Consider the following 27,749-nt stretch of genomic DNA (forward strand, 5'->3'; position numbering starts at 1 on the left):
TAAGATTGACGGTTAACCGGTTAACCACCGGTTAATGTCTCAGTTACCGGTTAAGATATTTTGTAATTTTCGCCATCCCTAATATCATGGTAGTGAATAAAAATGGCCTTATCTGGGGCTGGCACCTAGGCCTACGGTTTTCTGAGTGATTGGACATCATTTTGAAATGCAAATGTCTATAAATACAATAAAGAGCAGAAAGTAGCAGATTTTATGGAGATTTCTTTAAAAAAAAATAGATTGTATCTATAGATACACAAGTGGGTGATCTACATGTTAACTGCTAGCTTAGACGTCAAATTTGCACTGCCATACCCAGAGAATGGTTGAAAGTACAGGAGAATGGTAAAACCCTATCATTTAACTCAAGTGCAGGTGTAAAATAAGCTTATTTCAAAAAATGGGCAGTATCACTTTAAAGCCAAAACATTGTTCAATAATCGTGATTAATAATCGTAATTGCAATTTTGATCCAAATAATCATGATTATCATTTTTAGCTGCAAGTAGGAAACTCAAGTTGAAACCATTTATTGATTTAGAGAGATGAATGGGACACTGGAGAATCCACAGTGGATGTTGTCTTCATTGCCGTAGGATGGTCGCTTGGCCCATGACATTGAATGATGGGTGTAAACAACTGTGTATAAACCCACTGGTGTTTTAGTACTGTATTTTTTGAGGGAGGAAACCAACGCACACCAGAGGTTTCGAGGTGCAGGTAGCGGGTGCAAGATCAATTTTGTAGAAGAAGGTACCGCACACTCTTGTCCATCGTGCTGCAATTTATTGACAAATTGTCAATAAATTGCAGCACGATGGACAAGAGTGTGCGGTACCTTCTTCTACAAAAGTATTTTTAAAATTTGTTCAGATTAAACAATATGACCAAACCAGAGCCATTTCACCACCACTCAACATGAAAATAATACAGAAATTCACTTTTTAAAGAAACAGGCCACCATTTTTCGATTTTCATACTGGCAGCATTTCCAAGTATTACACATGTACGTATGTGCGTTTCATTTTCTTCTAGGTGCGTCTCAGCACCTACATTGTCAGTCATGGGTGAGCGGTTAGGGCGTCAGACTTGCATCCCAGAGGTTGCCGGTTCGACTCCCGACCCGCCAGGTTGGTGGGGGGAGTAATCAACCAGTGCTCTCCCCATCCTCCTCCATGACTGAGGTAAGGGTGGTTTATGCCTCCAGTCCAGCGTCCCTGCGTCGTAATGCAGTGAGCCGCGCAGTTAACGTAGTGAAGCCCCCCCCATCACGCAGGTACTCTGGGGCACCTCCCCAAAATTGTGTCTCGACGCAGGGAGCGACGGCGTGAAAGGGCGAAAATAGGTCTCTGATTGGTCCTCTCGACCAGCCTGCTCTGTCCTCGAGTCGAGAACAAGCGCTACTTCCTTGTTCTAACCTTCGTCGGTCTACGGACTGTGGGCTCTTCATTAAATAAGTTGCCCGTGCTTTGTGGTTTGATTTATTTACACGAACCAATGACAACACATGCGCTTGCAACGACGCTGAAGTTATTTGGACAGTTGAACAGTGGTTCCGAGGTCGAGGAAACATTCCGCTTCGTCCTCGACAAATGAGCCACTTCTTTGTTCCAAACTACCACTGTGGCTGCCAGTGCGATCAAACATGCACGTGATATAAAGATTTAATGTTTCATTTTCATTGTCGTCGAGTCTGTGATGCTAAAAAACAACCGACATGTCTAGGTTACTCTTTGTATTGAAGGCAGTTTGAGCGTGGAATGACATCGCGCAGACCGTGCTTCAAAACAGGGCATAAAGCAAAACTAGACTGCCTGTGCAGTCGCCTTCGACTGCTTAAGGTATATCCCCGAAACGCGACGATTCCAGTCCCCCATCATTCCTACCACTCCCGTCCACCATTTCGTAAACGTATATGATACATACAGACGTGACATGACGTGCCTAGGCTTAAAACCAAACGACTATTGTGAAAATGAAGCAAAAAATGGGGCAAATGGTAATACTGTTTTAATGGTTCAGTGGATATACCACATTAGGTACAGTGTAATAACCAGTGTAACAACATTTAATACAATGTAATTTTTTTACTTAGCCTACATCATGTGTTTGTGCTCAAGTGGTATTACATGGTATTGCATATTGTTACACTGGTATTACACTATATTACATGGTATTGCATACTGTTACACTCGTTATTACACTGTACCTGATATTGCTTATTGTTACACTGGTATTACACTAGTATTACATGGTATTAAATATTGTTACATTGGTTATTACACTGTACCTAATATGGTAGATTCACTGAAATGGTGAACCATTAAAATAAGGTGTTACCGGGCAAATCAATCCACCCAGTCAGAAGTTATGGGCCAAATGAAAATTCCGCCATTTTGAAAGTGTTGTCTTCCAAACTCGAATCAGTTCATGAACCTACCCTAGAGCATTCACACACCAAATCTGGGACAAATCCATCCACCCGGTCAGAAGTTATGGACCAAACAAAAATTCGGCCATCTTGAATTCAGCCATCTTGAAAGTGTTGACCTCCCAACTCGAAGCAGTTCATGAACCTACCCTAGAGCATTCACACACCAAATCTGGGACAAATCCATCCACCCGGTCAGAAGTTATGGACCAAACAAAAATTCGGCCATCTTGAATTCAGCCATCTTGAAAGTGTTGACCTCCAAACTCGAATCAGTTCATGAACCTGCCCTAGAGCATTCACCCAAAAAATCTGGGACAAATCCAAACATCTGTTCAAAAGTTATGGACCAAACAAAAATTCGGCCATCTTGAATTCAGCCATCTTGAAAGTGTTGACCTCCCAACTCGAAGCAGTTCATGAACCTACCCTAGAGCATTCACACACCAAATCTGGGACAAATCCATCCACCCGGTCAGAAGTTATGGACCAAACAAAAATTCGGCCATCTTGAATTCAGCCATCTTGAAAGTGTTGACCTCCAAATTCAAATCAGTTCATGAACCTGCCCTAGAGCATTCACCCAAAAAATCTGGGACAAATCCAAACATCCGTTCAAAAGTTATCGCGTTAACACGAAAGACCTTACGCGGCGGCGGACGCGGCGGCGGCGGCGGCGGCGCACGCAAAACCATTACATCCCCGACGCTCCGCGTTTCGGGGATATAATTAACTGCATCATGGCTGCGACAAGCTCACTCTGTGGCACAAGTAGGAAGCATAACCCGCCCTGTACCCTGAGCAGGGTACCGTCCCACCGCACTGCTCCCCGTGGGGCGCCACTGAGGGCTGCCCTCTTGCAGGGGTGAGGCATAAATGCAATTGCGTTGTGTGCAGAGTGCACTTGTGTGTTGTGGAGTGCTGTGTCACAATGACAATGGGAGTTGGAGTTTCCCAATGGGCTTTCACTTTTTTCACTTTCACTTCGCTTTCATTGGCATTATCAGCATGTTTTTGCATCATGAATGGTACCAATAGCCAGTGGTCGAGTTGTAAAAACAAAGCAGGGGAGATGGTCAGAGATTGATTCAGATTATTGCGGGTTAGGGGGTTTCTCCCCCGAGAAAATTTTGAAAATGTAGTTGTTGGAAGTGCAAATTTAACACAATATGTGAATAAAAAAAGGACCATTTTTCATTGACGGGGACGATTTAAGACCATTTTCATTGTTGGGGGGATGGCATCCCCCCTCATCCCCCTACAACTCAAGCCCTGCCAATAGCATCAAGACACAAGTGATCACTGTTTTGCACTCTGGTGAGTTTTACATTCATCGCAAAGTGCTCTCTAAGTATATTTGATTATGCTTTTAAAGTGCTCTCTAAGTACATTTGATGGTGCTTAATTTGGTACCAGACGCGCTAATCCATGGCTACATTAAATATGGCCATACTGTTAAACTGGTTATTGCAAACCCATAGAAAAAAAAAACCCTGCATATTTTATCAGGATTTAACAACAGATACGCCAATTATTTCCTGAAATAATGAACGTTCCTTTAAATTAAGGTGGCACTGTGACACACAAGACGTCAGGTGACAGCCTCAAATGTATGAAACGTAAGACAGCATGGTCAGGGGCCAAATACAGCATAGTATGGGGCTAAATACGGCATGGTATGGGGCTAAATAAGCTTACAGCATGGTCAGGGGCTAAATACAGCATGGTATGGGGCTAAATACAGCATGGTATGGGGAGTAAAGAGGGTGGAGTAATAAAGAGGCTTCGAAACCCGCCCACCCAATGCAAAAGTGTGTGCTCAAGTTGGGTCTCCTAAGGGGGCGTCGTCCCCTGCTTCTTCTTCTATTTTTGAGGTGTTTGCATGAGAAGTGCGCTACCGCCATCTACAGCGCTAAGGGGACTCCATTTATTCTCAACCTCAGGACTCCGAAGGTCTCCTAACCGAAGGTCTCCTAAAGGGGCATTCACCCGACAGAAAGTGGATACCAGAAATGAACTAGAATGACTTATCTCTGTCTAGAATATCTCTAGTATGGGGCTTTACATCTGATGGCAGAGGACCATGCTGGTGACCTTTCCTGCACTTAATCTCAAACTGAGGGAAACATTTTACAATGTGTCCTATTCAGAGCTTTATAAACACTTTATTAACATGTTGTAACAATTCATATTTAAGCATTTACAAGTGTTTGTAAATGAGTAATAACCAAACTATGACCGCACAGTGGAGTGGGAATCAACTTCTACTATGTGAGTTTTATGTGGTTTCATGCCTTCTGGTCTTTGGAGGAGAAACTTCCAGGACCGCCGTGAGTGTGCTGTGTCTACTGTGTTAGCATAGTATTTCTTGCCCATTTATAAATATTTGTAAACATTTTGTTTATAATTAGTGAATTATTTCTAAAGTGTTTATAAAGCTGTGAAGAGGACATCATTGTTAAGTGTTACCACTGTCGGGCATATTCACACAGAAAATGCATGCTTTCCAAAATGCCCAAGATAGTTCACAATGGAAACTGGAAAACACTTTGCTTGCACTTTCCTTGATGCCGGCGTCATACACATAACATAACAATGTCATAATAGCGTCAAAACAGAGTCACGACACATGGACGAGTCATAAACATGATGTCAATGTCATAAAAGGTTTATGGTCATGAAAAGTTAACATGGTTAGGGCTGTCTTTACCATCACGGGATGCATTACCATTTGATGCAGGACTGTGTTATGACAACGTTAAAACACCATTACAGCAAAAATACTGGATAAGAGGAAGATAACGCAAAACACGCCCACTCAATGCAAAAGCGTGTGCTCAAGTTGGGTCTCCTAAGGGGGCGTTGTCCCCTGCTTCTTCTTCTCTTTTTGAGGTGTTTGCACAAGACATGCGCTACCGCCATCTACAGCGCTAAGGGGACTTCATTGATTCTCAACCTCAGGACTCCGAAGGTCTCCTAACCGAAGGCCTCCTAAAGGGGCGTTCACCCGACATAAAGTGGATACCGGAAAGGAAACAAAATGACGCTTCTTGTTATAGATCCAGCTTCTTTGATTACAGTATGTCATGTTCATGACGTGTTAAGTAAAGTGTTACCAATCCTTTTTTACCTGGGAAACTATATGACAGTACAGATGTCAGCAGGTTCATTCGGGCAACAAGTGGTCACATGCAGTGAAGTGCACAGCCCGGTATCAGGGTGAGTCGTTCTCTGAGCTGGGTGCAGGAACAAGCATCAGCTCGCCACTACCCTGGACCACATTTTAATGCCACAACCCTGGACCACATTTTAATGCCACTAACCTGGACCACATTTTAATGCCACTAACCTGGACCACATTTTAATGCCACTAACCTGGACCCCGGCCTGACAGCAGTATGAGGGCTTCCGTACACCGGCTCCGACAAAGTGCGGCGCACTTTTGCTTCCGACAGAATTCGGACCACCAAACCAAATTTCACACAAACATTGCATTGATAGTCAATGGGCGGNGCCGACAAAATNGAACTCGTCTCTAATTGCTATCCGACATCGGCCAATGTCCACGGACATCGGCGCCAGTGTGCGTGGTTCTATTGAAAACAATGGAATCAAATTTTAGCTGAGCAGTGCTTAGCACTTTGTCGGGGCCGGTGTGCGGAAGCCCTTACTGGATCTCCTGGAGGCCATTAGAACCAGCCTGATTATCATGACTTTCAAATCACTGTGAGAGCGGAACATGTGTTCAATAGGGCTGCCCATGGAACCATAAAGCTCCTTCCACTTTCAGAAAATTGCGGATCTCATGAATGGACCTGGATCTGCTAATCATTAAAAGTGACCAAAACTCTCTGCATTGAGAGCACTCATATGGGTTTCTCCTTTGTATGAACCCTTTCATGGGATTTTAGATAATTGATTAAAGCAAAAGTCTTTCCACAAAGAGAACACTCAAATGGTTTTTCCCCTGTATGGAGTTTCTGGTGTTTTTTGAGATCGTGCTGATGACCAAAGTTCTTTCCACACTGTGGGCATGGAAACGGTTTTTCGCCTGTGTGAGTCCGCATGTGTATGTCCAGCTTGTTCTTAAAACCAAATCGCTTTCCACATTCAGAGCACTCAAACGGCTTCTCCCCCGTGTGGAGGTATTTCTGGTGGCTCTTGAGATTGCTCCTTTGACCAAAGCACTTTCCACATTGAGGGCACTGATATGGCTTTTCCCCTGAATGGGATCTCAGGTGTTCATTGAGTTTGCTCCTTTCACTAAATCCCTTTCCACACTGAGAACATAGAAAAGGCCTCTCTCCAGAATGGACCATCTGGTGTCTCTTGAAATTGCACACATCTGTAAATCCCTTCCCGCATTGAGAACAGTGAAATGGCTTTTCTCCTGAGTGGATTGCCTCGTGTTTTCTCAAGTTGGACTGGTGGTTAAACGTCTTCCCACACCGAGAGCACTGAAAGCGTCTCTCCTCGGACGGCATCGCCCTCTTCACACTGCTCTCCTGAGAGTTCTCAGGACCAAAACTCTTTCCACTCTTTTCCTCAAGTAGCTCTTTATCAAGTTTTTGGTTGCTGTTTTCACCAGAATGCTTCTTCTTCTGATGCTTCTTCAAGCAGCTCTTGTAAGTAAAGCCCTTCCCACACTGAGAGCACTCAAATGGTTTCTCTCCTTTATGCAGTTTCAGGTGCTTGTTGAGATTGCTCTTTTGACGAAATACCTTTCCACACTGAGTGCACTCGAATGGCTTTTCCCCTGTATGGGCTTTCTGGTGGGTGCTGACACTGTTCTGATGACTAAACCTCTTTCCACATAAAGAGCACTCGAAGGGCTTTTCCCCTGTGTGAACCCTTTCGTGGGATTTGAGATAACTAATTATGGCAAAAGTCTTTCCGCAGTACTGACACTGAAATGGTTTTTTCCCTGAATGGAGTTTCTGATGTTTCTGAAGGTCACCCAGGTGGCGAAAGTTTCTTCCACACTGGGAACACGGATATGGTTTTTCTCCCGTGTGGATCCTCATGTGTATGTCCAGCTTGCTCTTTACGCCAAATGTCTTTCCACATTCAGAGCACTGAAATGGCTTTTCCCCTGTGTGAAATTTCTGGTGTTTTTTCAGAGTGGCCTTTTCACTAAAACTCTTTCCGCATTGTGAGCACTCAAATGGTTTTTCCCCTGTATGGGACCTCAGGTGAAGTTTGAGTTTGTATTTTAGTCTAAATCCCTTTCCGCACTGAGAGCACTGAAATGGTTTTTCGCCTGTATGGATCATCTGGTGCTGCTTGAGTTCACTTTTTAAAATAAAATTCTTTTCACATTTGGAGCACTGAAATGGCTTTTCGCCAGAATGCTTCATCAGGTGGTTCTTGAAGCTGCTCTCGTAAGTAAAGTTCTTCCCACATTGTGGACACTCGTAGGGCTTTTCTCCTGAATGTGTGCGCATGTGAACCTTCAGATTTTGCTTAGAACTATACCTTTTTTTACACTCAGAGCACTCAAATGGCTTTTCTCCTGAATGCATGGTCTGGTGTTTCTTGAGGCTAGATTGCTGGTTAAACGTCTTCCCACAATGATCACAGTGAAATGGTTTCTGTCCAGTATGAATCAGCTGATGCCTTGTGAGGTTGATCTTGTGAGTGAAGCTCTTTCCACAAACAGAGCATGGGAATGTGGGCTTGGCTTGACGACGTCTTCCTTTCCTGTTGTCGTCTCCATTCCGGCTTCCATCAGATTGGACACTTTGACCCTCACCTGCAACATAAAACACAGAACATTTTTCAGGCAGGTCATACTTTTCTAACGGTCATTACTTGACAAGCCCGCCACGTGAATATGCATTCATATGCGTTTTAGAGATAATCCACCACCTGGCATTCCCACCTCTCTTGCTTACTGTGCACAATGTAACTGTGTTCTGTACAACCAATCAGCCTTTTCTGTTGGGATGGAATGCAATTCCTGTTCATATCAGAAACAACATTAACTTCAACCAATTTAAGGCATCACTAAAGGCATGGATAAAAGCTAACCAAAGATGTGATCACTAATGTGCTTTATTACAATAAGCATTGCCATATGGTATGTGTATCCTTGTATATGTATTGCTTTTTATGTCATGCGATAGTGTATGTCTTTATGTCTTAGTATGATGTATGTTTTAGAGTAGGGATTCCCAAACTTTTCTACCCGTGCACCCCCTTGTACATTTCAATGTGGTTCACGCACCCCCTGAACAAATATTTTGGTGTGCTGATGGCCACTTAAGTATGGTTTCACTGCGCAAATCGTCACAAATTGTGCAGTCATTTTGGGAATCCTAATTTCCAATAGAACTGATGTTTGTTCAAGCATACAATTTACCATAAAATTAAAAACTACTTCATGTTAATTAATACCTTATAAAAACACACATATCAGCCATTGCACAATTCAGCTCGCGCATCCCCTTGTAGGAGGCCACGCAGCCCAGTTTGTGAAACCCTGTTTTAGTGTGATGTTGCTGCTCTAGTGTGTACCTCTAGTGGCTACAATAGGACATGTATTGTGCATGTTTTTAATGTGTGTTTGTTCAGTAGCTCCCTGCCCAGGGACCACCGATGCTAATTAGCTTTATAGCTGAGTAACTCTAGTACCACAATTGTCTTATACATGGCTCCTGTCAAATAAGGTAATAAACGAAATGCACTTTTCAATGTCTTCAATGTTTTTGTATGTCATTCCCTGACTACTAATTTACGTACCCCCTTGTTTTCTTTCATAATCCCCCGCCCCCCTAGTTTTTAGTCTTCTAGTTGTATTGTTGGAGGTGTGAGCTCGCCAAAGTGCATTCCTAGCAATTGTATTTCTATACGGTTGATATGGCTAAATAAACTTGAAACTTGAATGTAATAATTTTTTAATGAACTGATTCTAGGGTCAACGTGTGAGAAACGGACATCTTTCAAGATGGCCACAGAGTCATCAGAATCGCGGTTTTGGCGTTAATTTTCAGCAGCCATGCACTACACTAATAGGCCTACTGTGCATGCCAAATGTGAAATAGACAGGTGTAGTACATCAACAACTCCTTTCTGTAAATGCTTCCTCATTCCTGTACTCACCCTCTGTGCTGTACTCCATCTCCTCTTCCTCTCCTTCTTCATTGATCATCATCATCCTCTGACGCCCTGGGACAGGAACGCTAGATGACCTCTCCACCTCCTCCTCTTCCTTCTCCTCTTCTTCTTCTTCCTCTTCCTCTTCTCCATTTTCATTAATAACGACGATCTTCAGAAACCCTGGGTCAGGAGCAGTAGATGACTCATCCTCTTCAGTTTTAGTGTCTTGGTCCAATTCAGGCTTCTCATCCATTGTTTGATCTGCAAGAACAAAGAAGTACAATAGCAAGTCCGTTATAGCATTTTGTTTCCTCTTTCATTGAAATAAGACCAAAGATTCTCTATTCTAATCTCTGATAAGACATCACACTGGAATTAAAAAATATCGCAGCCTCATAAAACAGCATGCCCCCTGTTTAAAGGTAGAGTTTGCAATATTTCAAGATGTTTATTTCCAGAATGAATGCTGCCCATTCAAAAATGATTTTCATGAATATTTACCACTACTATCAATTTTTAATTATTCATTATGAATAAATTGCATTTTTCCTACATAAAATACATGTAGGTCGATTCTCTCCATGTCCGCCACCCAGAAATTGTAATAGGCTTGCTGTATTTGCTTAGTCCAGTAAATATTACTTTATTACTTCGTAAATGTTAATGAAAATATAAAATTTGGAAATGGGCAGCATAATTGCAATGCCTACTCTGGCCACCATCTCTAGGTTTAAAGCCACTGTTTAAAGTATCAAAATGATTCCTCTCATATGACGCTGCAAAACATTAAAATTATGTCGAAGGCCATATGAAACGGTCTCAAGGTCCGTAAACTTTGCATAAAGCTCAATTATTTAATTTAGACAAATACAGTGAGTCCAATAAGTATTTGATCCCTTGCTGATTTTGTTGGTTTGCCTACTAACAAAGACATGATCAGTCAATAATTGTTATGATAATATGTATTCTAATATGGAGAGACAGAATATCAAAAAGAAAATCCAGAAATTAACTTAAAAGAATATATATTAATTTATTTCCATTTCATCGAGCAAAATAAGTATTTGATCCCCTGCCAACTGATTACAGTTCCGGGCCCACAGACCAGATGAGCACTTCCGATCAACTTGTCACCTGAATTAAAGACACCTGTACATACTAACATGCATAAAAGACACATTGAATCAGCAGAATCAGTCCATAGTATGAGTGAATCAGTCACACTCCAACCTCACCAGCATGGGAAAGACCAAAGAGCGGTTAAATGATATCAGGGACAAGATTTTAGATCTGAACAAGATTAAATGGGCTGCAAAGCCACAAGAAAGAGACTGGGTATTAATGACCCAGCTGTTGATGCATTTCTTTCAAAATGTGAGGAATTCAAAATGACTATCCATCAGGCTGTCTGTGGTTCTATACAAAATTTGACCTTTTGTAGGGATTTGATAATCAAGAGAACAGGAAGAAAGCACCCTAAACCTGTACGGGGTGAACTAGGCAATGATATCAAAGCTACTGGGACCAAAATCACTGAGAAAACTACTGGTAGCACTTAATGCCACAGAGGTTTAAAATCCTGTAGTGCACACATGGTACCTCTACTTCAGAAGGAACCTGTGCAGTCCCACCTGAGGTTTGCCAACGGACATCAGACTGGTTTAGGATATGATAAGGAGGTGCTGTAGTCAGATGAAAACAAAATCAAGCAGTTTGGCATTAACACAATTCAATGTGTTTTGACAAAGAGTACTGCTGTCTATGATCCCAAGAACACCCTCCTCACCATCATGCATGAAATTGGTATCATTATGGTTTGAGGGTGTTTATCTGGCCAAGGCACAGGACGACTTCACATCGTCAACGAATGGATGGAGGGAGACATCTAATGTGCAATCCTGAGTGCAAACGTCCTTCCCTCCACCACTACACTGAAGGGTGGGCCATTTTTGGATCTCCCAACATGACAATAATACACAACATGCAGTCAAAGCAACGAAGGAGTGGCTCAATAAGAAGCATATTAAAAATTGTGAAGTGGCCTAGACAGTCTCCAAATATTAAACCTATAGTAATTCTATGGAGAGAACTGAACCTCCCATTTGCCAAGCTACAGCCACAAATTATTAATGTTTTAGAGATAATCTGCAAAGAAAAATATGTTCTACTATATGCACAAACATTGTCATCAACTAAAAGAAGCATCTGACCTCAGTGCTAGACAACTAGGGCTTTGCCACAAAGCACTTTATCTTCTTAAGCTAGAGGGGTCAAATACTTATTTGCCTAAATTAAATACAAATAAATTAAAATATATTATTTTAAGTTATTTTCTTGAATTTCTTTTTGATATTCTGTCTCTCCATGTTTGAATACATATTATCATAAATTTATAGACTGATCATGTCTTTATAAGGGGGCAAACCGGCAAAATCAGCAAGGGATCAAATACATATTGGACTCACTGTATATTTCAATGCTTGCTGCCCTTATGCTGCAAAATATTTTATTATGCAGCTTAATTGCTTTACTGTTATTGTATTATTGTTTTAGTAGACACTGTACAGCAGCTTGGTGAGTTAGTTTTTAAATGTGTAATAAATAATACATCAATGATCAATTTCATTTTGATGATCAGATCAGATGTTTATCTGCTTTAGGCTCATGTTGGGGGTATTGATAATAGTCTATCATTGGAAAGGGGTCCTTTCAGGCTTTCATTTTTGAATCTGTCTGATATACACAGAGGTAACAGCACTTCATTAAACCAGATATAGCCCACATTTTCCCAAAAGAATTGGCTAACCTGTATGCTTTCGTCTGTCTCTGGCATGAAAAAAACACCAAGGACACAATTCATAACCATGATACTTGGGACACTCTGCTGATTCAGAAAATGAACAATATGCCAATATGAAAAACGATCTCCACCATACATTTAATTTTCGTTTAAAAACGCCAAAACATGAGCCCCATCCCTGAGAACAAGTGCACATTACAGTAACCCATGTGTTCTACAGTGTTTGTTTGTGAAACTAAACTTTATTCCTCTGGAAAGAAGTTCCATGAATGGATCTTCCCACACACGCCACTGTCGTGCCGAAAAGCGAGTGCCTGCCAGAACACGAGTGCCCTCATTGAAACCAATGGAAACCGATGACCAATTTTTCAGATAGTTTTTACCCATTTTTGCAGATAAATCTGACACAATTTAAGATGGAAAGCCTATCAATAAAGCATCTACATTCCTTCTGGAAGTATTACAAAGAACTGGTTACAATTTCAGTATTATTTCCATGAAAGAATCGAAGAATTGTCATAACAAATGTTACAGTTTCATTCAAATAGCTCATATTAAGTGCAGGACGAGTAATGTTTCATAAGCATATTTTTAGTTCATAAATTATGTAATTCATTCTGCAAGAAATGGTATAATTTTCTCTCAAAAATGTCATTGGTTTCAAAGAGGGCACTCGTGTTCTGGCAGGCACTCACTTTTTGGCACGACACCCCCAAGGAGGACAGGCCTACGTTTCTGCTTTGGGGAGTCCTCTTGATAGGCTGATACTATAAATCTTTGTTTACGATAGCATTTGCTCACATGATGTTGGCTAGCTGTCATAGGAATTATCCCTACTGTGTTTTTGTTACGCTTACGCCTCTGTGTCTGTTTTTTAATGCTCTACCTCAGTTTCTGGGTTGTTTAGGTGGGACCCCGTTGGAAAACTTTCTGGAATGCAGCGTTACAGGCTACGCAGACGTTCTGTCTGACGCCACGCCAGTCTGTCAAACGTCAAAACACAGTCTGTGTACCGGGAGGTCGCCACCGAACATCGCAAAACGAAGCAGATTGCAATCATATTGACCCAAACAATACAATGACTACGGTGTAGGCCTGCAGTAGGCTACTATGGACACTGACTCCATTGGACAGTTAGTGATGTGCAAAAAGAAGTGGCGAATGACAAGTCGCTGATTACACGGTTTGCGGTCTTACCGGCTGTCTGTCCACAGTTTGGTTTTCAGTAACAACGCAGAACTAGGGGAATTCTGAAAGAAAACGGTAACCTTTGTCCCTTGCACAGCTGAAGGTTCGCGCCTGCACTGGCGGAATCATGAAGTCCGAACAGGATAGAGAATACTATAAACAAAAATCCAACCACAATGTCAAAACAAAAGTCCGACATAGGGAGGAGGAATCACTTTACAAAAAGTCTCTATCTAGGCCCACTAGTCCGCCAAGGACTATACGAAATATTTCTGCAAGGCACAAAGTTGGTCAAGAAAAAAAGGGAAAAATTGTTTGTTTTTTTTAACATGATCATTCATTCTACACAGTGAATCGCACATGGCCCACAATAACCATTTAATACACCCAAATTCAAAACAAAAAAGGTAATTCACATAGGGAAAAATGACTGTTCAGTTTTATTCAACTCAGTTTTATTCAAATGCATGCTCCCAAGCAGCAAATTAACGTGCCCAACACGTTTTTTTAACGTTTATTTTTGGTGAGTGACACGTTCAGAATTGGTTCAGAATAGGTTCAGAATTGCGTTCAGATATGGTTAATTTGTAGGTTCCCGATTACGTGCTCAGCACGTTCTGAAAGGGTTATTTTTTGGTGTCCAACACGTTCTCTAAACGTTTCATAATGGTGTCAAACAACACGTTCGGAAAAACACGTCCACGGACGTACAAATAAGGTGTACATTTGGGTTTTATTACGTGTTCAACACCTCTTTTTGACACCAAAAATAAACCTGCCGCAGCACCATATGGGCTTGTTTTTCTGTTAGGGGCTTAAAATTTGGCCTATGCTTTATCCTATAGCATTTATGAGGCCATTACCATTATTACTACTGTTATTATTATAGCCTTAGTTAGCCTAGTTATGCAAAAGAACAAATGCATATGTGTAATGCATGTATTTATTTGAAAACAAAAACAAGCTGCCACTTGGACTTGGGCTGGAGAGTGCAGTCTGGGCTTTCTGTTGTCAATGTTGAAGAGGACGCTTGAGTTGGCTTCACCTGAAACATGAAAAGAAGAACTTATTCAACAACTGATGCTCACTCATGACAAATCATAATGGGCCGCAGCTGCATGAGCCCACTCTAAAATCATGCTTTGCTGGTCGCGAGGATTTCACTGTAATGTCCGTTGGGTTCAAGGGACTCGTGTATGAAATATGAAACAAAATCTTAACATACTTCTATGTCTTCTCACCTTAATAAAATGATACAGAGGTGGCACCTGTAGTAATCTTAAATAATAGTCTAGTACAAACAATGTTTGTAACGGTAGGCTATAAGTATGGAAACCACTTTCATTACAGTCAAAAAGCCCCCATTGTTTCCAATGAGCAAATGTTATTAGCGAAATGCTAATTACAACTCACCGGAGTTTCACGTTTGAAGTTTCACGTCGTCGATCCAGAAAGAGAAATTGTCAAAAGGAGGGTTGATAGTTGGTAGTTAAGAGGATGCGGGTAAAGTCAAAGAAGGTGAAAATATGAAAGATGACGGATACAATAGTCAAAGTTTACGGAGAAATCAAGAGGGTGAAGATCTGTCAGGTCCGGCAAAAGAAGTGAGTTTTCAGTTAATCAGAGCGGTCGCCTAGCAACCGGCCACAACCGCGGCGCGAGCTGCACAGCTGCATCCAGTTCAGACATAAACAATTTGGACTTCGGTGCTAGATCAGTGTTTTAAGAAACGTGTCTTTTGACACTAAATCTGTATGTTCGAATTTAGTGTCAGATCAGTGTTTTAAAAAACGTGTCTTTTGACACTAAATCTGTATGTTCGAATTTAGTGTCAGATCAGTGTTTTAAAAAACGTGTCTTTTGACACCAAATATGTACTTTCAGATTTTGTGTCAAATCAGTGTTTTTAAAAACGTGTCTTTTGACACCAAAACTGCATGTTTGAATTTGGTGTCAGATCAGTGTTTTAAGAAACGTGTCTTTTGACACCAGATTTGTACGTTCAGATTTCGTGTCAGATGCGTTGGTATTTTCACGTGTCATTTGACACTAAACCTAAACGTGTATTGAACGTTTTTAAAAGGTGTTTTTGCAAACGTGTCAAAAAAAACGTTCCACAAACGTGTTTGACACGTTGGTTTTATTCAACACCTAAATGGCACCGTTAAAAAACGTGTCAATTGGTTCAGAAAACGTGTTTTGCTGCTTGGGCTGCTGGTGTGTGAGGGCTTTTATCATTGATTACATCAGGAAGTTAAAAATGTATTGCTCTACGAATAGCAAATATGTCACCATCTCTCATTGAACTCCATTGATTTTCATTGTGTTGCTTTCCATGATTACAATGACCCTAAACATACACCTAAGGCCAAAGTTGATTTTCTGGAGAGGTGAGAGTGATTCAGTGATTAAGTATGACACCCAATCTGCGTATTTGAAGTGTTTTGAAGTGACTTATCTGCTCATTTTCACATTATGTTCGATAGGCGACAAAACTTTTGTCTTGTCAAAATCTGCCCTGTCTGTGGTCATTAAAGGGTCAATCTTTCTTTGGTGCATGAAATTTATTTTTGTACATTCATTTTCATTCGAGAGGGTTGTAGCGTTCATATGAGTGACTTCTGAAGCCAAGTGATTAATTGAAAGTCAGGTTATTAGCTGTTATTCCAAACAGATGGGTAGGTGACAACTCTTTTGGAGGCGAGTGTAAATATCCTGCTCTTTGGTTAGGAATCCTCCACATAACATATACGAGAAACAAAAACAATCAAATGTAGACCCTGTAAAGCCTGCAAATCAAGTGCACATACAGCATCATAAAAGTGAGCACACCTCTCACATTTGTACGAATCTTTAATTACATATTTACTTGGGACAGCACTTAACAATGACACTTTATGTAATGAAAAAAATAAGTCAATGTTTCAACCACTGATTTGAGACCGTCCATCAAACCAAATTTCTTTTCCGCATTGAGAACATTGGGCAATCATGGGTGAGCGGTTACAGCGTTAAACTTGTAGCCCAAAGGTTGCCGGTTCAACTCGCGACCCGGCAGGTTGGTGGGGGGAGTAATTAAACAGTGCTGTCTCCCATCCTCCTCCATGCCTGCGGTACTCTGAGCATGGTACTGTCCCCCCACACTGCTTCCTTTCGGGCACCATCGGGGGCTGTCCCCTTGCACGGGTGAGGCATAAATACAATTTCATTGTGTGCAGTGTGCACTTATGTGCTGTGCAGTGCCGTGTCATAATGACAATGGGAGTTGGAGATCCCCAGGTGAGCTTTCGGCTTTCACTTTCAAAGTTCTTTCCGCTTTCAGAACACTGAAAAGTGAGAAAAGGTCACACCATGCCTACATTTGTTTCATTATTATAGATGGGCTTAGGCAGAAAACATGTCTGTAATAATAAGACAAGGACATGCATGGTGCAACCTTTTCTTAATTTTCAGCTTTACAATATTTTTGTGAGCACCCTAAAAAAAGGGAGAAAAATGTTGGGTGAAGCCCGCTCAAACCTGTTATGTGCTTTCAGAACTCTTTGCATGAGCTTTATTATAAATGCAATGCAGGCTCTGGTGTTTCTTGAGGCTTTTCAGGTGACCAAAGTCCTTTCCACACTGAGAGCAGTGATACGGCTTTTCCCCTGAATGCACCACTTGGTGTCTTTTGAGACTGTTCATGTGAGCAAACTTCCTTCCGCACTGAGAGCACTGAAATCGCTTTACCCCTGTGTGGGTCAGCTCGTGTCTGTTCATATGGGATTCCTGGTTAAACGCCTTCCCACATTGAGAACACTGATATGGTTTCTCTCCGGTGTGAGTTAGCAGATGCCTCGTCAGGCTGACCTTGTAAATGAAGCTCTTTTCACAAACAGAGCATGGGAATGGGTCCTTGGATTGATGATGTGTACTGTTCCCTCCATTCTGTTTCCCATTCGATTGGACATTTTGGGCTTCACCTGCAAAATAAATCAAACCCTTTTCAGACATGTCATGATTTTTAAAGGGTTATTCCACATACAATCTTACCAGACTTGTGCCAATGCAGTTCTGGTGTTCTACATAGTCACTAAAAAGTTCAAATGTAAGTACAGTACAGGCCAAGAGTTTAGACACACCTTCTCATTTAACGCATTCTCTTCATTTTCATGGCTATTTACAGCACATTGTGAATTTTAACAGGGGACATGAAACCTGTGTACGAAGACATGTAGAATTATGTGCTTAACAAAAAATATAAATTCTAGCTGTTGTACAGCCAGGAAAATAAAGAGAATGCGTGAAATGAGAAGGTGTGTCCAAACTTTTGACCTTTGCTGTACATGAACTGATGTAGGCATTAATTTTCTTTTTGTGTCAGACATGTCAAAGGTTTTTCCTTTACTTGACATATAAAACATGTCACATATCAACATCTATGTGACTCTCTGATGAAAAAGGAAGTTACTCCGTTGAACTAAAATTAAAAAAAGCTTATGACTTGATTTAATAAGAACACATGAATTCAAAAGTGATGAAATTCTGGGGTCAACACTTGCAAGACAGACAACTTTCAAGATGGCCATCAAAATCACGGCTTTGGCATTTTCATTTTCTAAAATTGCTGAACTCTCAAAATATCACTACAGCTCCAGCACTACTACACAGTACAATACTGTACATGCCAGTTTTAGAAAAATAAAAACGTGCAAAATAGACAGTACAATGAGATGTATTGTGTACATCAATGACTGTAACAACATCTTTCCTGACCTGTTGTACCTCTGTCTTCTACTGTCTGAAAATGCTTAATCTTTCCTCTCCTCAAATTTGTCAACTGAACGCCGCAGGGCAAATTAAGTAAGGGTTAACGTTCGGCGAGAAGGTCGCTACCATGGAATAGCAGCACGACAGAGAGAATCTTTAGACCCCGACGCGGAGCTATTCCACAAAGCGACCGACTCGCCGAACGTTAACCCGCTTATTATATGGATATACTTAAATGATTCACACATGGCGGGGACATTTCTTTATTTAATGTTACGTTTATTATAATTTTTAATGTCAAGAGATTGTTGCTGCGCAAAACAAAACAGTGCCGTTGTGGAACACCGCTAAGCAACAGGTAGCCTAGACAACAGGTGTTGTCCATCACAGCAGCTGATTAGAGTCTTGTTGAAAAGTCGCTTTAGCAGTGAAAAGTCTTGTTGCCATTGAAAGCGGTCTGATATAGACCAACCCGTCCGTTATCTCAAATATCAGACGTGCGAACGTTGGGGAGCTCCATTGAAATGAATGGAGCATTCAACCGATGACGTCACACCATATAATAATAGTTATTAAAGCTTTTTTAAAGAAATGTGGTCAGCGATTAAGTGTAGCAGTGTAAGATAAGCAATGAGCTACTTGAGCCCATGGGTTGTGCTCTATTTAAAACGGGTAAGGAGACTTTTACAGCACTCCACTTCGCATCGTGCCCCACTCCCCTTACCCTTTGTAAATCGAGCACAACACACAGCCTCTTGTGGCTTATTGCTTCAGTACTGACCCTCTGTGCCGTACTCCACCTCCTCTTCCTCTCCTTCTTCATTGATCATCATCATCCTCTGATGCCCAGGGACAGGAGCGCTAGACACCTCCTCCTCCTCCTCCTCTTCCTCTTCTTTCTTAATAACGACGATCTTCAGAAACCCTGGATCAGGAGCAATAGACGACTCATCCTCTTCGCTTTTAATGTCTCGCTGAAGGTCCACTTCAGACGCCTCATCCATTGTGCAATCTGCCAGTTGAGAAGAGTATAATGGCAAGCCATTTTTAGTATTTTGTTTCGTCTTTCATTAAAATGAGACATCAAACTGGAATTTTAAAAAATATGACACTCATAAAAAGCATGCCTATGTTTAAAAGTAGTTTTGGAAAATGTATTTGCATTCATTTGCAAATCATTTCTAGAATTTATGCTGCTCATCAAAAACGTTTTTTCATGAATATTTAACACCACACCATCAATTTTCACTATTTTCACTATCAATTTTCACTACTAGTAATTAAAAGTGAAGTGAAAGCCCAACTGTGAAACTCTGACTCCCATTGTCAATGTGACAAAGCACCCCACAGCACACAAGTGCACACTGCACACAATGAAATTGCATTTATGCCTCACCCATGCAGGGGCGCAGCCTCTAATGGCACCCGAAAGGGAGCAGTGGGTGCGCTCCAAACGGTTCCCACAATGTTGGACAATTCCATGCTCCCAACCTTGTGGAAAGACTGTGTGCTTGTACTGGATGTGTGTGTGTGTGTGTGTGTGTGTGTGTGTGTGTGTGTGTGTGTGTGTGTGTGTGTGTGTGTGTGTCCTCACGTTGCACTGTTGGTGTGATGGTCTGAGTTCCTAGTGTGCATATGTGCATCAGTTCAGTTCGGATTGGATGTGTGTGTGTGTGTGTGTGTGTGTGTGTGTGTGTGTGTGTGTCCTCACGTCAGAGAGGAAAGAAGAAGAGAGCGGAAACAGCTGCCTCTATGGCGTCACCGCGCCGCCATTTTGATTTTGTTAGATATGGACGTTCCATGTAAATAACACAATGTTCAGACTCATACATGAGTGAGGAATGAAACCGTGTGTTGTTTTCTCTGTCGACCACATTTTCATCAAATTCACTTATTTCGCATTGTATTCATTTGATACGGGATTAATAGTTGATTTCTACGTTTTATTAAAAAAAAAACCCGTGATGACTGGAAACGGCAACTCTACAAAAAAGTTCCTTTTTGGGAACTTCTAGACGCAACGCTGACTCTTCCTGAAAAGGCAAGTGGCTTAATGTTTTTGTATTGCATAAATATGACAAGTAACTATCCACTTAGCAGTAAGTTCGTCATTATCTTTATATTCGTCATCAAATGGATTTAATATTATGGTTGTATTCATGGATCTTTCTGGACAGTGGGTGATGTGTGTCGGCCGTTAACGTTAGCATATCTCCATGGACAGCTAAGTGTCTATGATGTTAAATTATTAGGCCTATGTTGAGTATAACTATTTTATTCGTAAGTATAAAATGGAAGTTAACACATCTCCTCCCAGTCGTTGTTTGGAATTTTAGCCTTAGTCTCCCGGCCAGTTTCATAAATTTTCATCAGCCAGCGAACATTTTGTCCGATGGGCATGTGTAATTTCTAGAAGTGCTAGTTCTTCAGAAAAAGGATACGTGCCTAAGTACACTAAACCAACGTTAGTTCTGCTGCTGTGTTGTTCCGGTTTTTATTCCAAACTTCCATTTTCACTCCTAATGTTCACCCTGACGTGAACAGGAAATGTGCATGATATCATTTGACTGTTGTAGGCCCCTAGAGTACTTCTAGGTGTTTTCATGACCGATGTCAGTTAACTTTTTGGGAGCCAACGCATGTGAGGCGAAACGTGTTTTTTACCTGACTTGGGAGTCAAATGTTTTGAATGTCTACTATACATTGATTAAGGCATTTTCACGCACGAGCAGGAAACAATGATACATTACTAATACTTAATTCAAGTCAGTGGCAGGAAATGATAAACCATAACCAGCAACGCATTAATTACAGCAATGCATTACTTTTTTCTGCAACTCAGAGAATACCTTAAGTTTGGCAGTTTTTTAGCAACTCAGTCAACATTGCATGTAAGCTTAACACAATAATGCATATTTTTTCTTTTTTGTGTCACTCCTCACCACATATGGCAGATTTAGTGTGAAGAGCCACCTGTACAAGATTCCTGGGACAGCAGAACATGCACCTCACGCACTACCCTGGCACCCTGGCTGAACAACCCGCAGCACATCATCTCCAGCTGAGAGGGGGACTCATACATTCATTTGAAATCAGCTCTACTGAGGTGAAATGATCAAGAGTCAAAAGCATGCTGAAGAGATAAACTTGATGATGGCTATGTTTATTTAATTAGCATTGTTTATATAGATTACACATTCCTTGTAAAAAAAAAAATAATTAAAAATTTGCCATTAAATCACTTACTATCCAGGATCTCTGAGTCTGTTGTCTCAATTTCAAGTGCGACCCGTTTTCGGGGTGGTGGACGAACTGTGTCTTGAGATTTAGGGGGGTTGGGACAGTCTACTAGCCAGGGTACGGCCATTGGCAGTAGGCCAGATTTCCTGCAGAATGCAAAGTATTGTAATGTTTATATTTCTACAAACACACTGTAAGCCCAGTTATGAATTGTCTGAGTAAAAAATGTTGAAGGTGTAATCAAAACTTTAGTGTTGCACAAATGAACATATATTGACTTTTTTGTACAATGAACAAAGGCTTTGCCACTCAGATGAACAGACTGCGATGAAGACTGGGAAAGACTCAAATTTATTTTGTCTTTACTGAATTGGGGGGGGGGGGGGGGGGGGGGGGGGGGGGGTAAATCGAAGGAGGTAATAAAGATGCTAAAGCACAAGTGAAATCCAGGAGGATTTACAATATTATGTGAACTCCAGGCAAATGTGAGGACAAACACAAGGACAAGGGCACCAAAGCACTTTGAGTCAACTAGATATAGTATGTATAAATACATTTGAGATATGATTTGGTTTGAAGACACATGTAGGATGGTAATGGCAATCAACAGAAAACATGACACCAGGATAAGGTGACTCCGCAAATACGAAGACATCCCATGGAAAAAGTCTAGAACTTTTCAAACATATATGGGTTGAAATTAAAAAATAAAAGAGGTCATCAAACAATGACAATAGTTCAATGCACAGTCAACATCAATGAAAGGCAAGGGGTCTGACAATGTAAATAAGCTTACAGTTCTGGAAGGATCTCAACTGTTGCAACAGAATGAGTCCATGAAAGTCCAAAAGATGGAGGCATACACAGTGATATAAAATACAGAGTGCAGCAATATACAAATTGTTGAGTGCATGGCAAAGTTCTTAAAGGTTGAGGGGGATGGCCTCTTGTTAGTGGACTGGAATGGCCTTTGGTGAACAGGGGGCATGGCTAGACAGTGAATGACTGCAGCATCCTGGAAAGAACAAATACATGCACAATACAGAGTGCAGCAATATACAAATTGTTGAGTGCATGGCAAAGTTCTTAAAGGTTGAGGGGGATGGCCTCTTGTTAGTGGACTGGAATGGCCTTTGGTGAACAGGGGGCATGGCTAGACGGTGAATGACTGCAGCATCCTGGAAGGAACATAAATACAAGCCATGATTCTCCATGTCATACAGTGTGTGTAACCTGTTGCGGATCCTGACGACGCTCTCTGCTTGTGAGGAGCAAAAGCCTTATGCTTGATTCAAGCCAGCAATGGTAGAGGAGGAGCACTCAATGTGTGGCTCTCTAAATATGTAATTAGTTGTATTTTTTTTGTAAAGAAAACCAAAATTTTAAATTATTTTTTGTGAATATGTGTGTTTTGAATTTGCAACATTACCACAAGTAATCAGGCTAAACATCTGGGTTTACAGTATGTTGAAAACTTATAGAGTATCAAGTGTCATTTTCAGAATATGAAATGGCAATGTCTCTACCTGTCCAATGGGTTCACAAATTGTGAAATGGCGAAATGGTCACTGCATACTTTCCTATGCTTCATTTCATCGGTCTGTAAACCACATAGGTCCTCCCGCCTGATGTTATTAATCCATTCTGCACACCTGCAGAAAATAACAGTAGTGTGTTTTAATATCACAGATATCCTTGGTTAACATTTGCGCTGGTTCATGTTTTCTATTTTGCCACTAGGGGGAGATACAACACAAATTATAGGGGTCTGGCTTTTTTGTTGAAATTGAGTTTCCGTCAGAGGAAAGTCTATGTGAGTTTCTCCACTTCAATAGGACAAGGACTGGATACTTTGCCGTGGATATGTTTAGTCTGGCGATTTTAAAGTTAATTGAGTTAAATTTTGAAAGGAAAATGTTAGATGCATATGTGGGCATCATCATAACACGAATAAACAAAGCCCACTGCACAGTTGTCAGATCATTTCAGCGCCTCGATTCATCATGCAGTGGGTTGTTGCGCTAGCAGGCTATCCAACTTTGTTTTACGGCGACATAACGGTGGCATCATCTGCCTACCCAACACATCCTTTTAAGGTAAGACAATTAGTTAATATAGCACTTGATGTGGCACGTCGTTGGCGTATTATATACGAGCAAAATAATAGTTTCTAGGTGACGTATGCTATGCTAAAACTGTGGTGGGAGGTGCTGGACATTGAAAACAGCCTTCCTTGCAGATCATCGACAGTATGCATTTCTAAATCAGAAGTGAAAAAAGGTACTCGGTAGGCCTAGAAAATTAAATGTTGTGCTCGCATTAGAAGTTAAGCACACAAAGTTATGTCTTTTGACACACAATGTTCTCATCATGTTGCTCAAATATCATTGTGCCCATCTGACATCTGCACATCAGGCTTAGGCTATCAAAACGAAACTATACCTTTTTTTTTCTTTGGGAAATGAATGAAATGCCACCTCCTTGTTCCTTCCTGTGGACTTGTAACACCCTACAGCAGCACATTGTGTGCCTATATATTTTGGTGTATTTGGGGCATTTGGGTCCTTTGCGTAATTGTGATCGGTGTTAGCCATGTTTTTGACTGATGCTGAATGAATGAACCGTTGGCGACGCGTCCTTGACTACCAAAATCAAAATGGCGGACGGCGTCGGTGAGGTAACAATACAGGCCAATAGAACTTTCCCCTCTCTTCTTCTTTCCTCTCTGCTCACGTTGCACTGTTGGCGTAGTGGTCTGAGTTCCTTGATGAAGGAAGCTGACTTCTTATCCACCACGGCACAGTTCCACTTCTTCACCTACAACACACACACACACACACACACACACACACACACACACACACACACACACACACACACACAATTATTCATAATTCTGTATTTGTGGGTCCTTCAGTGTATACTTTTCAAAAGGCACAGAAGCAGGGTACAGAATCGTACCTTATTTGGAAGTTAAATCCCTTATCAAACTGATACGGGACGCTATTTGTTCCTTATTTCATGAATAACTAAGGCTGAAACGGGCCACAATTTGGTTATAATGCAGTAAATTGCATCTATTTTTCCCCCTGGGAAAGGACCATCAAACCCTGCGCGACAATCAAGTGTCCCTTATTATTTATTTCTGAAAGGTGGCAACCCTACCTATGTAGGTGTCTGATGCCCCATCTGTGAACATTACAGTAACCAGGGCCAGAGCTCTATAAATTAAATTAACTTTTTTCATCAGAAGCTAATTCTAGCCAGTGGAAGTTAAATCTTACTAGCCACACATAGGCCCTATTACACTCTGTATCAGTCAAGGTGACTAATATGTTTTCTCTTCTAACAGCCAAACTGAGTTTTCACCAGCATTTGGAGAGCCCTGACAGTAACCCTTTTTCGTAGGCTACGTAGAGTTTCGTAGAGCTCTATTGTGAAGCTGAATTTAATTGCTGGAGAGAAGTTGCATGAATGAATAAATATCCTCACACACAACGCCAAGGAGGATAGGCTACGTTTAAGCTTTGGGGAGTCCTAGAACTACTTGCAGCTGAACTAAACCCCTTGATTCACATTGTTCACGTTGTTTGTAGCATGCTGAAATGTCAGCGAGCTACGCCGTGTTTATTATGGTAGGCTACTCATGTCTGCTTTCATGTTCTACCTTGGTCTGGAAGGAGGTGGGAGAGGAAATCTTCGATTAACGTGGTATTGCGGTCATACCAGCTGCCAGTCCAGTCTTTGGTTTTCAATACCACACAACAGAACTCGCAGAATCAATGCTGTTAGAAAAATGCAACTTTTGTCCATCGCACTGCTGAAGGTTCGCGGCGGGGAATGTTTTGAACCGGATATTGCGGCGGTCATACCAGCTGTCTGTCCAGTTTTTGGTTTTCTATTCCACAAGGTACTCGCAGAATGTTGAAAGAAAAAAGGCAACTTTTGTACCTCGTAGTTGCACTGCTGCAGGATCACGGCTGTAGAGCAGAATGTTTGAACCGGATACAGAAAAATATAAACAATCCAATCACTATGTCAAAATAAAAGCTCCCGCCGTAGGCAGAGCCATACAGAGGGTAGAGTCGGGCAATCTCCGCCGTGTGCTTAGGCCGACTTCCTCTTTAGCAAAATTAGCTGTTTTAGCTTCTCAGTACTGCTCAGCGTTGCGAATGTTAGTTCCTAGCAGTGGGCGTAGCACATAGCAAATGCAATGCAGGGAATATGACAAGACTTGCTGTTCATAGTAATAACTTCAGATAAACATCACAGATGGTAAACTTTTCTGATTATCACCACCGAGACAGTTGTTGGTTTACATATTTGTGGTGATTACCCCGCAGTATAGTTCGTTAGTCCTTATTTTTGGCTGTTAATGTGGTGGTTCTATGTTGAGTCTATGGAAAGACAGCCGCTTTAGGAACACCCTTATCTCGCTGAAAGGCGGAGCTGCCATTTAATTCCTGGTCCTCCAATTGCGTAACTCTACCCTCTGTATGGCTCTGGTCGTAGGCAAGATGAAGGAAGAATCACTTCATAAAGGTCGTTAGACCGCCAAAGATGGGAGTGAGTTGACAAAATGGTAAAGCAGTTGTCAAACTCAAATTAACAGTGGGCCAAAATCTTAGTCTGCCATAAAATCGATCTGAACATTACAAAAAAATACTCAAATGATGCCTACAAGGTGTGTTGTAAGTGAGATGTCCAAGAGATATCACTGATGCAATTGTGTGAGCATGTAACACACACACATTTTTTCGTGTTGAAGTGATTTTATAAAATTAATGTAATGTGAATGGGGCCAACTGTAATACACATTTGAAATAATGTCGAGGGTCAAATAAAATAACTCTGTGGGCCAAATTTGACCCCAGGGCCTGAGAATAGACATCTGTGGTAAAGCATCCCTGAAGTGTTATTGTATTAGGCTATAATAACTTAAGACACAAGGACGAGGAGTCTCGGATATAAAGCTCAGCTGATTACTGTTTACTGGGCAACTGGTAACTAACAACAACTGATAGACACATCACAGAATATAGTGCAACTGCGCGGCCAACATTCTATATATTACTCCGCGTAGGGTAATAGTGCAGTTAGATCACATATCACAACATCCCCCCTGTTTAGCTTAAAAAAAACAATCCAATAAATATTTCATTAAGTTCTAAGCTTATACATTAACTTCGTATTACTTCAACCATAAATATTTCATTTAAAAAGTTCAACTTCACTGTTAAGCAAAAGGCAAATTATATGCATGTTTTTTTTCTATCAAGTTACCTTCACACTTCCTACAATGCTGATGTTAATGCATTGTTGTAACCCATATAATTCAAAGGAGTAAGCATATTAGATTAATTCAAGACATATTGACTGATATTGTTCAATTTTGGTAATCACTATAAATTGACAACTGGAACTCTTTTTTTTTTCTCATTTAGAAAATCATTCACTCAGTCTCTTAGCTGAACAAAGTTGAAAAACATGTCTTACTGGACGTAGTCCTTAAAGCGCGCTGGCTTGACCACATCCCTTCCGTATCGTGTACGGACTGGCGGAGGGTAGTTGGTGTTTAGTGGTGCTCTACTTACAGGTTCACAGGATGGTGCAGTCTCTGTCTGTTCACTGTGACCTCGCCGTTCACCCAGCATTTGTGGCATTGCCAAGTGTGCTCTGCTCACAGCAGGTTGTTGTGCTTGTGTAGTGTGCTGTTGTTGTGCTTGTGTAGTGTGCTGTTGCTGTGTCTGTGTGGTGTGCTGTTGCTGTGTCTGTGTAGTGTGCTGTTGCTGTGTCTGTGTGGTGTGCTGTTGTGTGGGTGCGGGTGTGTTGTAGGGGCCCCGTAGGTGGCTCCTGCAGCGCCTCAGCATGCGCCCATTGGGTGTCTGGACGATGTAGCTCCTTGGCTCCTGACATTTCTGCTGGACGACTGCTGGGTGCCAGGTCCTCCTCTCCTTGTTCCACACCGTGACATGCTGTCCAGGCTGGAGTGGAGGCAGTTCTCTGCGGCAGCTGCGGTCGTGGTGGTCCTTCATCGCAGCTGCTCTGTGGGCCAGGTGTTGATGGTGTTGTTCTTTCCCCGGCTCTGCTCGGCTTGGGAGTAGGGTGGTGACAGGCCTGCCGAAGAGCAGTTCTGCAGGTGAAGGCAGCTTGCTGTCGATTGGTGTTGCCCTGACTTGCAGCAAGGCAATGTGGAGGTCGCTTTTGTCCTGAAGTGTCTTCTTGACGATGCCTTTGATGTGT

At 41.5% G+C, this 27,749-nt stretch overlaps 1 protein-coding gene across 2 annotated transcripts; it reads right to left on the reverse strand.

Moving 5' to 3' along the window:
* Positions 1-5,083: 5,083 nt before the first annotated feature.
* LOC134445630 (oocyte zinc finger protein XlCOF6-like) lies at positions 5,084-13,697 on the reverse strand. Of its 2 annotated transcripts, XR_010034316.1 has the most exons (4): positions 13,527-13,697; positions 9,533-9,790; positions 5,807-8,183; positions 5,084-5,728 (listed from the first exon to the last, which is right to left on the reverse strand). XR_010034316.1 is itself a non-coding variant. In XM_063194682.1 (3 exons), the coding sequence occupies exons 2-3, from the start codon at positions 9,780-9,782 to the stop codon at positions 6,298-6,300; spliced, it is 2,136 nt and encodes a 711-aa protein (XP_063050752.1). In that variant the 5' UTR covers positions 9,783-9,790; positions 13,527-13,697; the 3' UTR covers positions 5,084-6,297. The 2 variants fall into 2 exon arrangements, 1 of the variants encoding a protein (XP_063050752.1); XM_063194682.1 differs by having other exon boundaries at positions 5,084-8,183.
* Between the last annotated feature and the right edge of the window lie 14,052 nt (positions 13,698-27,749).

This window comes from Engraulis encrasicolus, chromosome 3 (genome assembly GCF_034702125.1).
Source record: "Engraulis encrasicolus isolate BLACKSEA-1 chromosome 3, IST_EnEncr_1.0, whole genome shotgun sequence".
Lineage (NCBI taxonomy): Eukaryota > Metazoa > Chordata > Actinopteri > Clupeiformes > Engraulidae > Engraulis > Engraulis encrasicolus.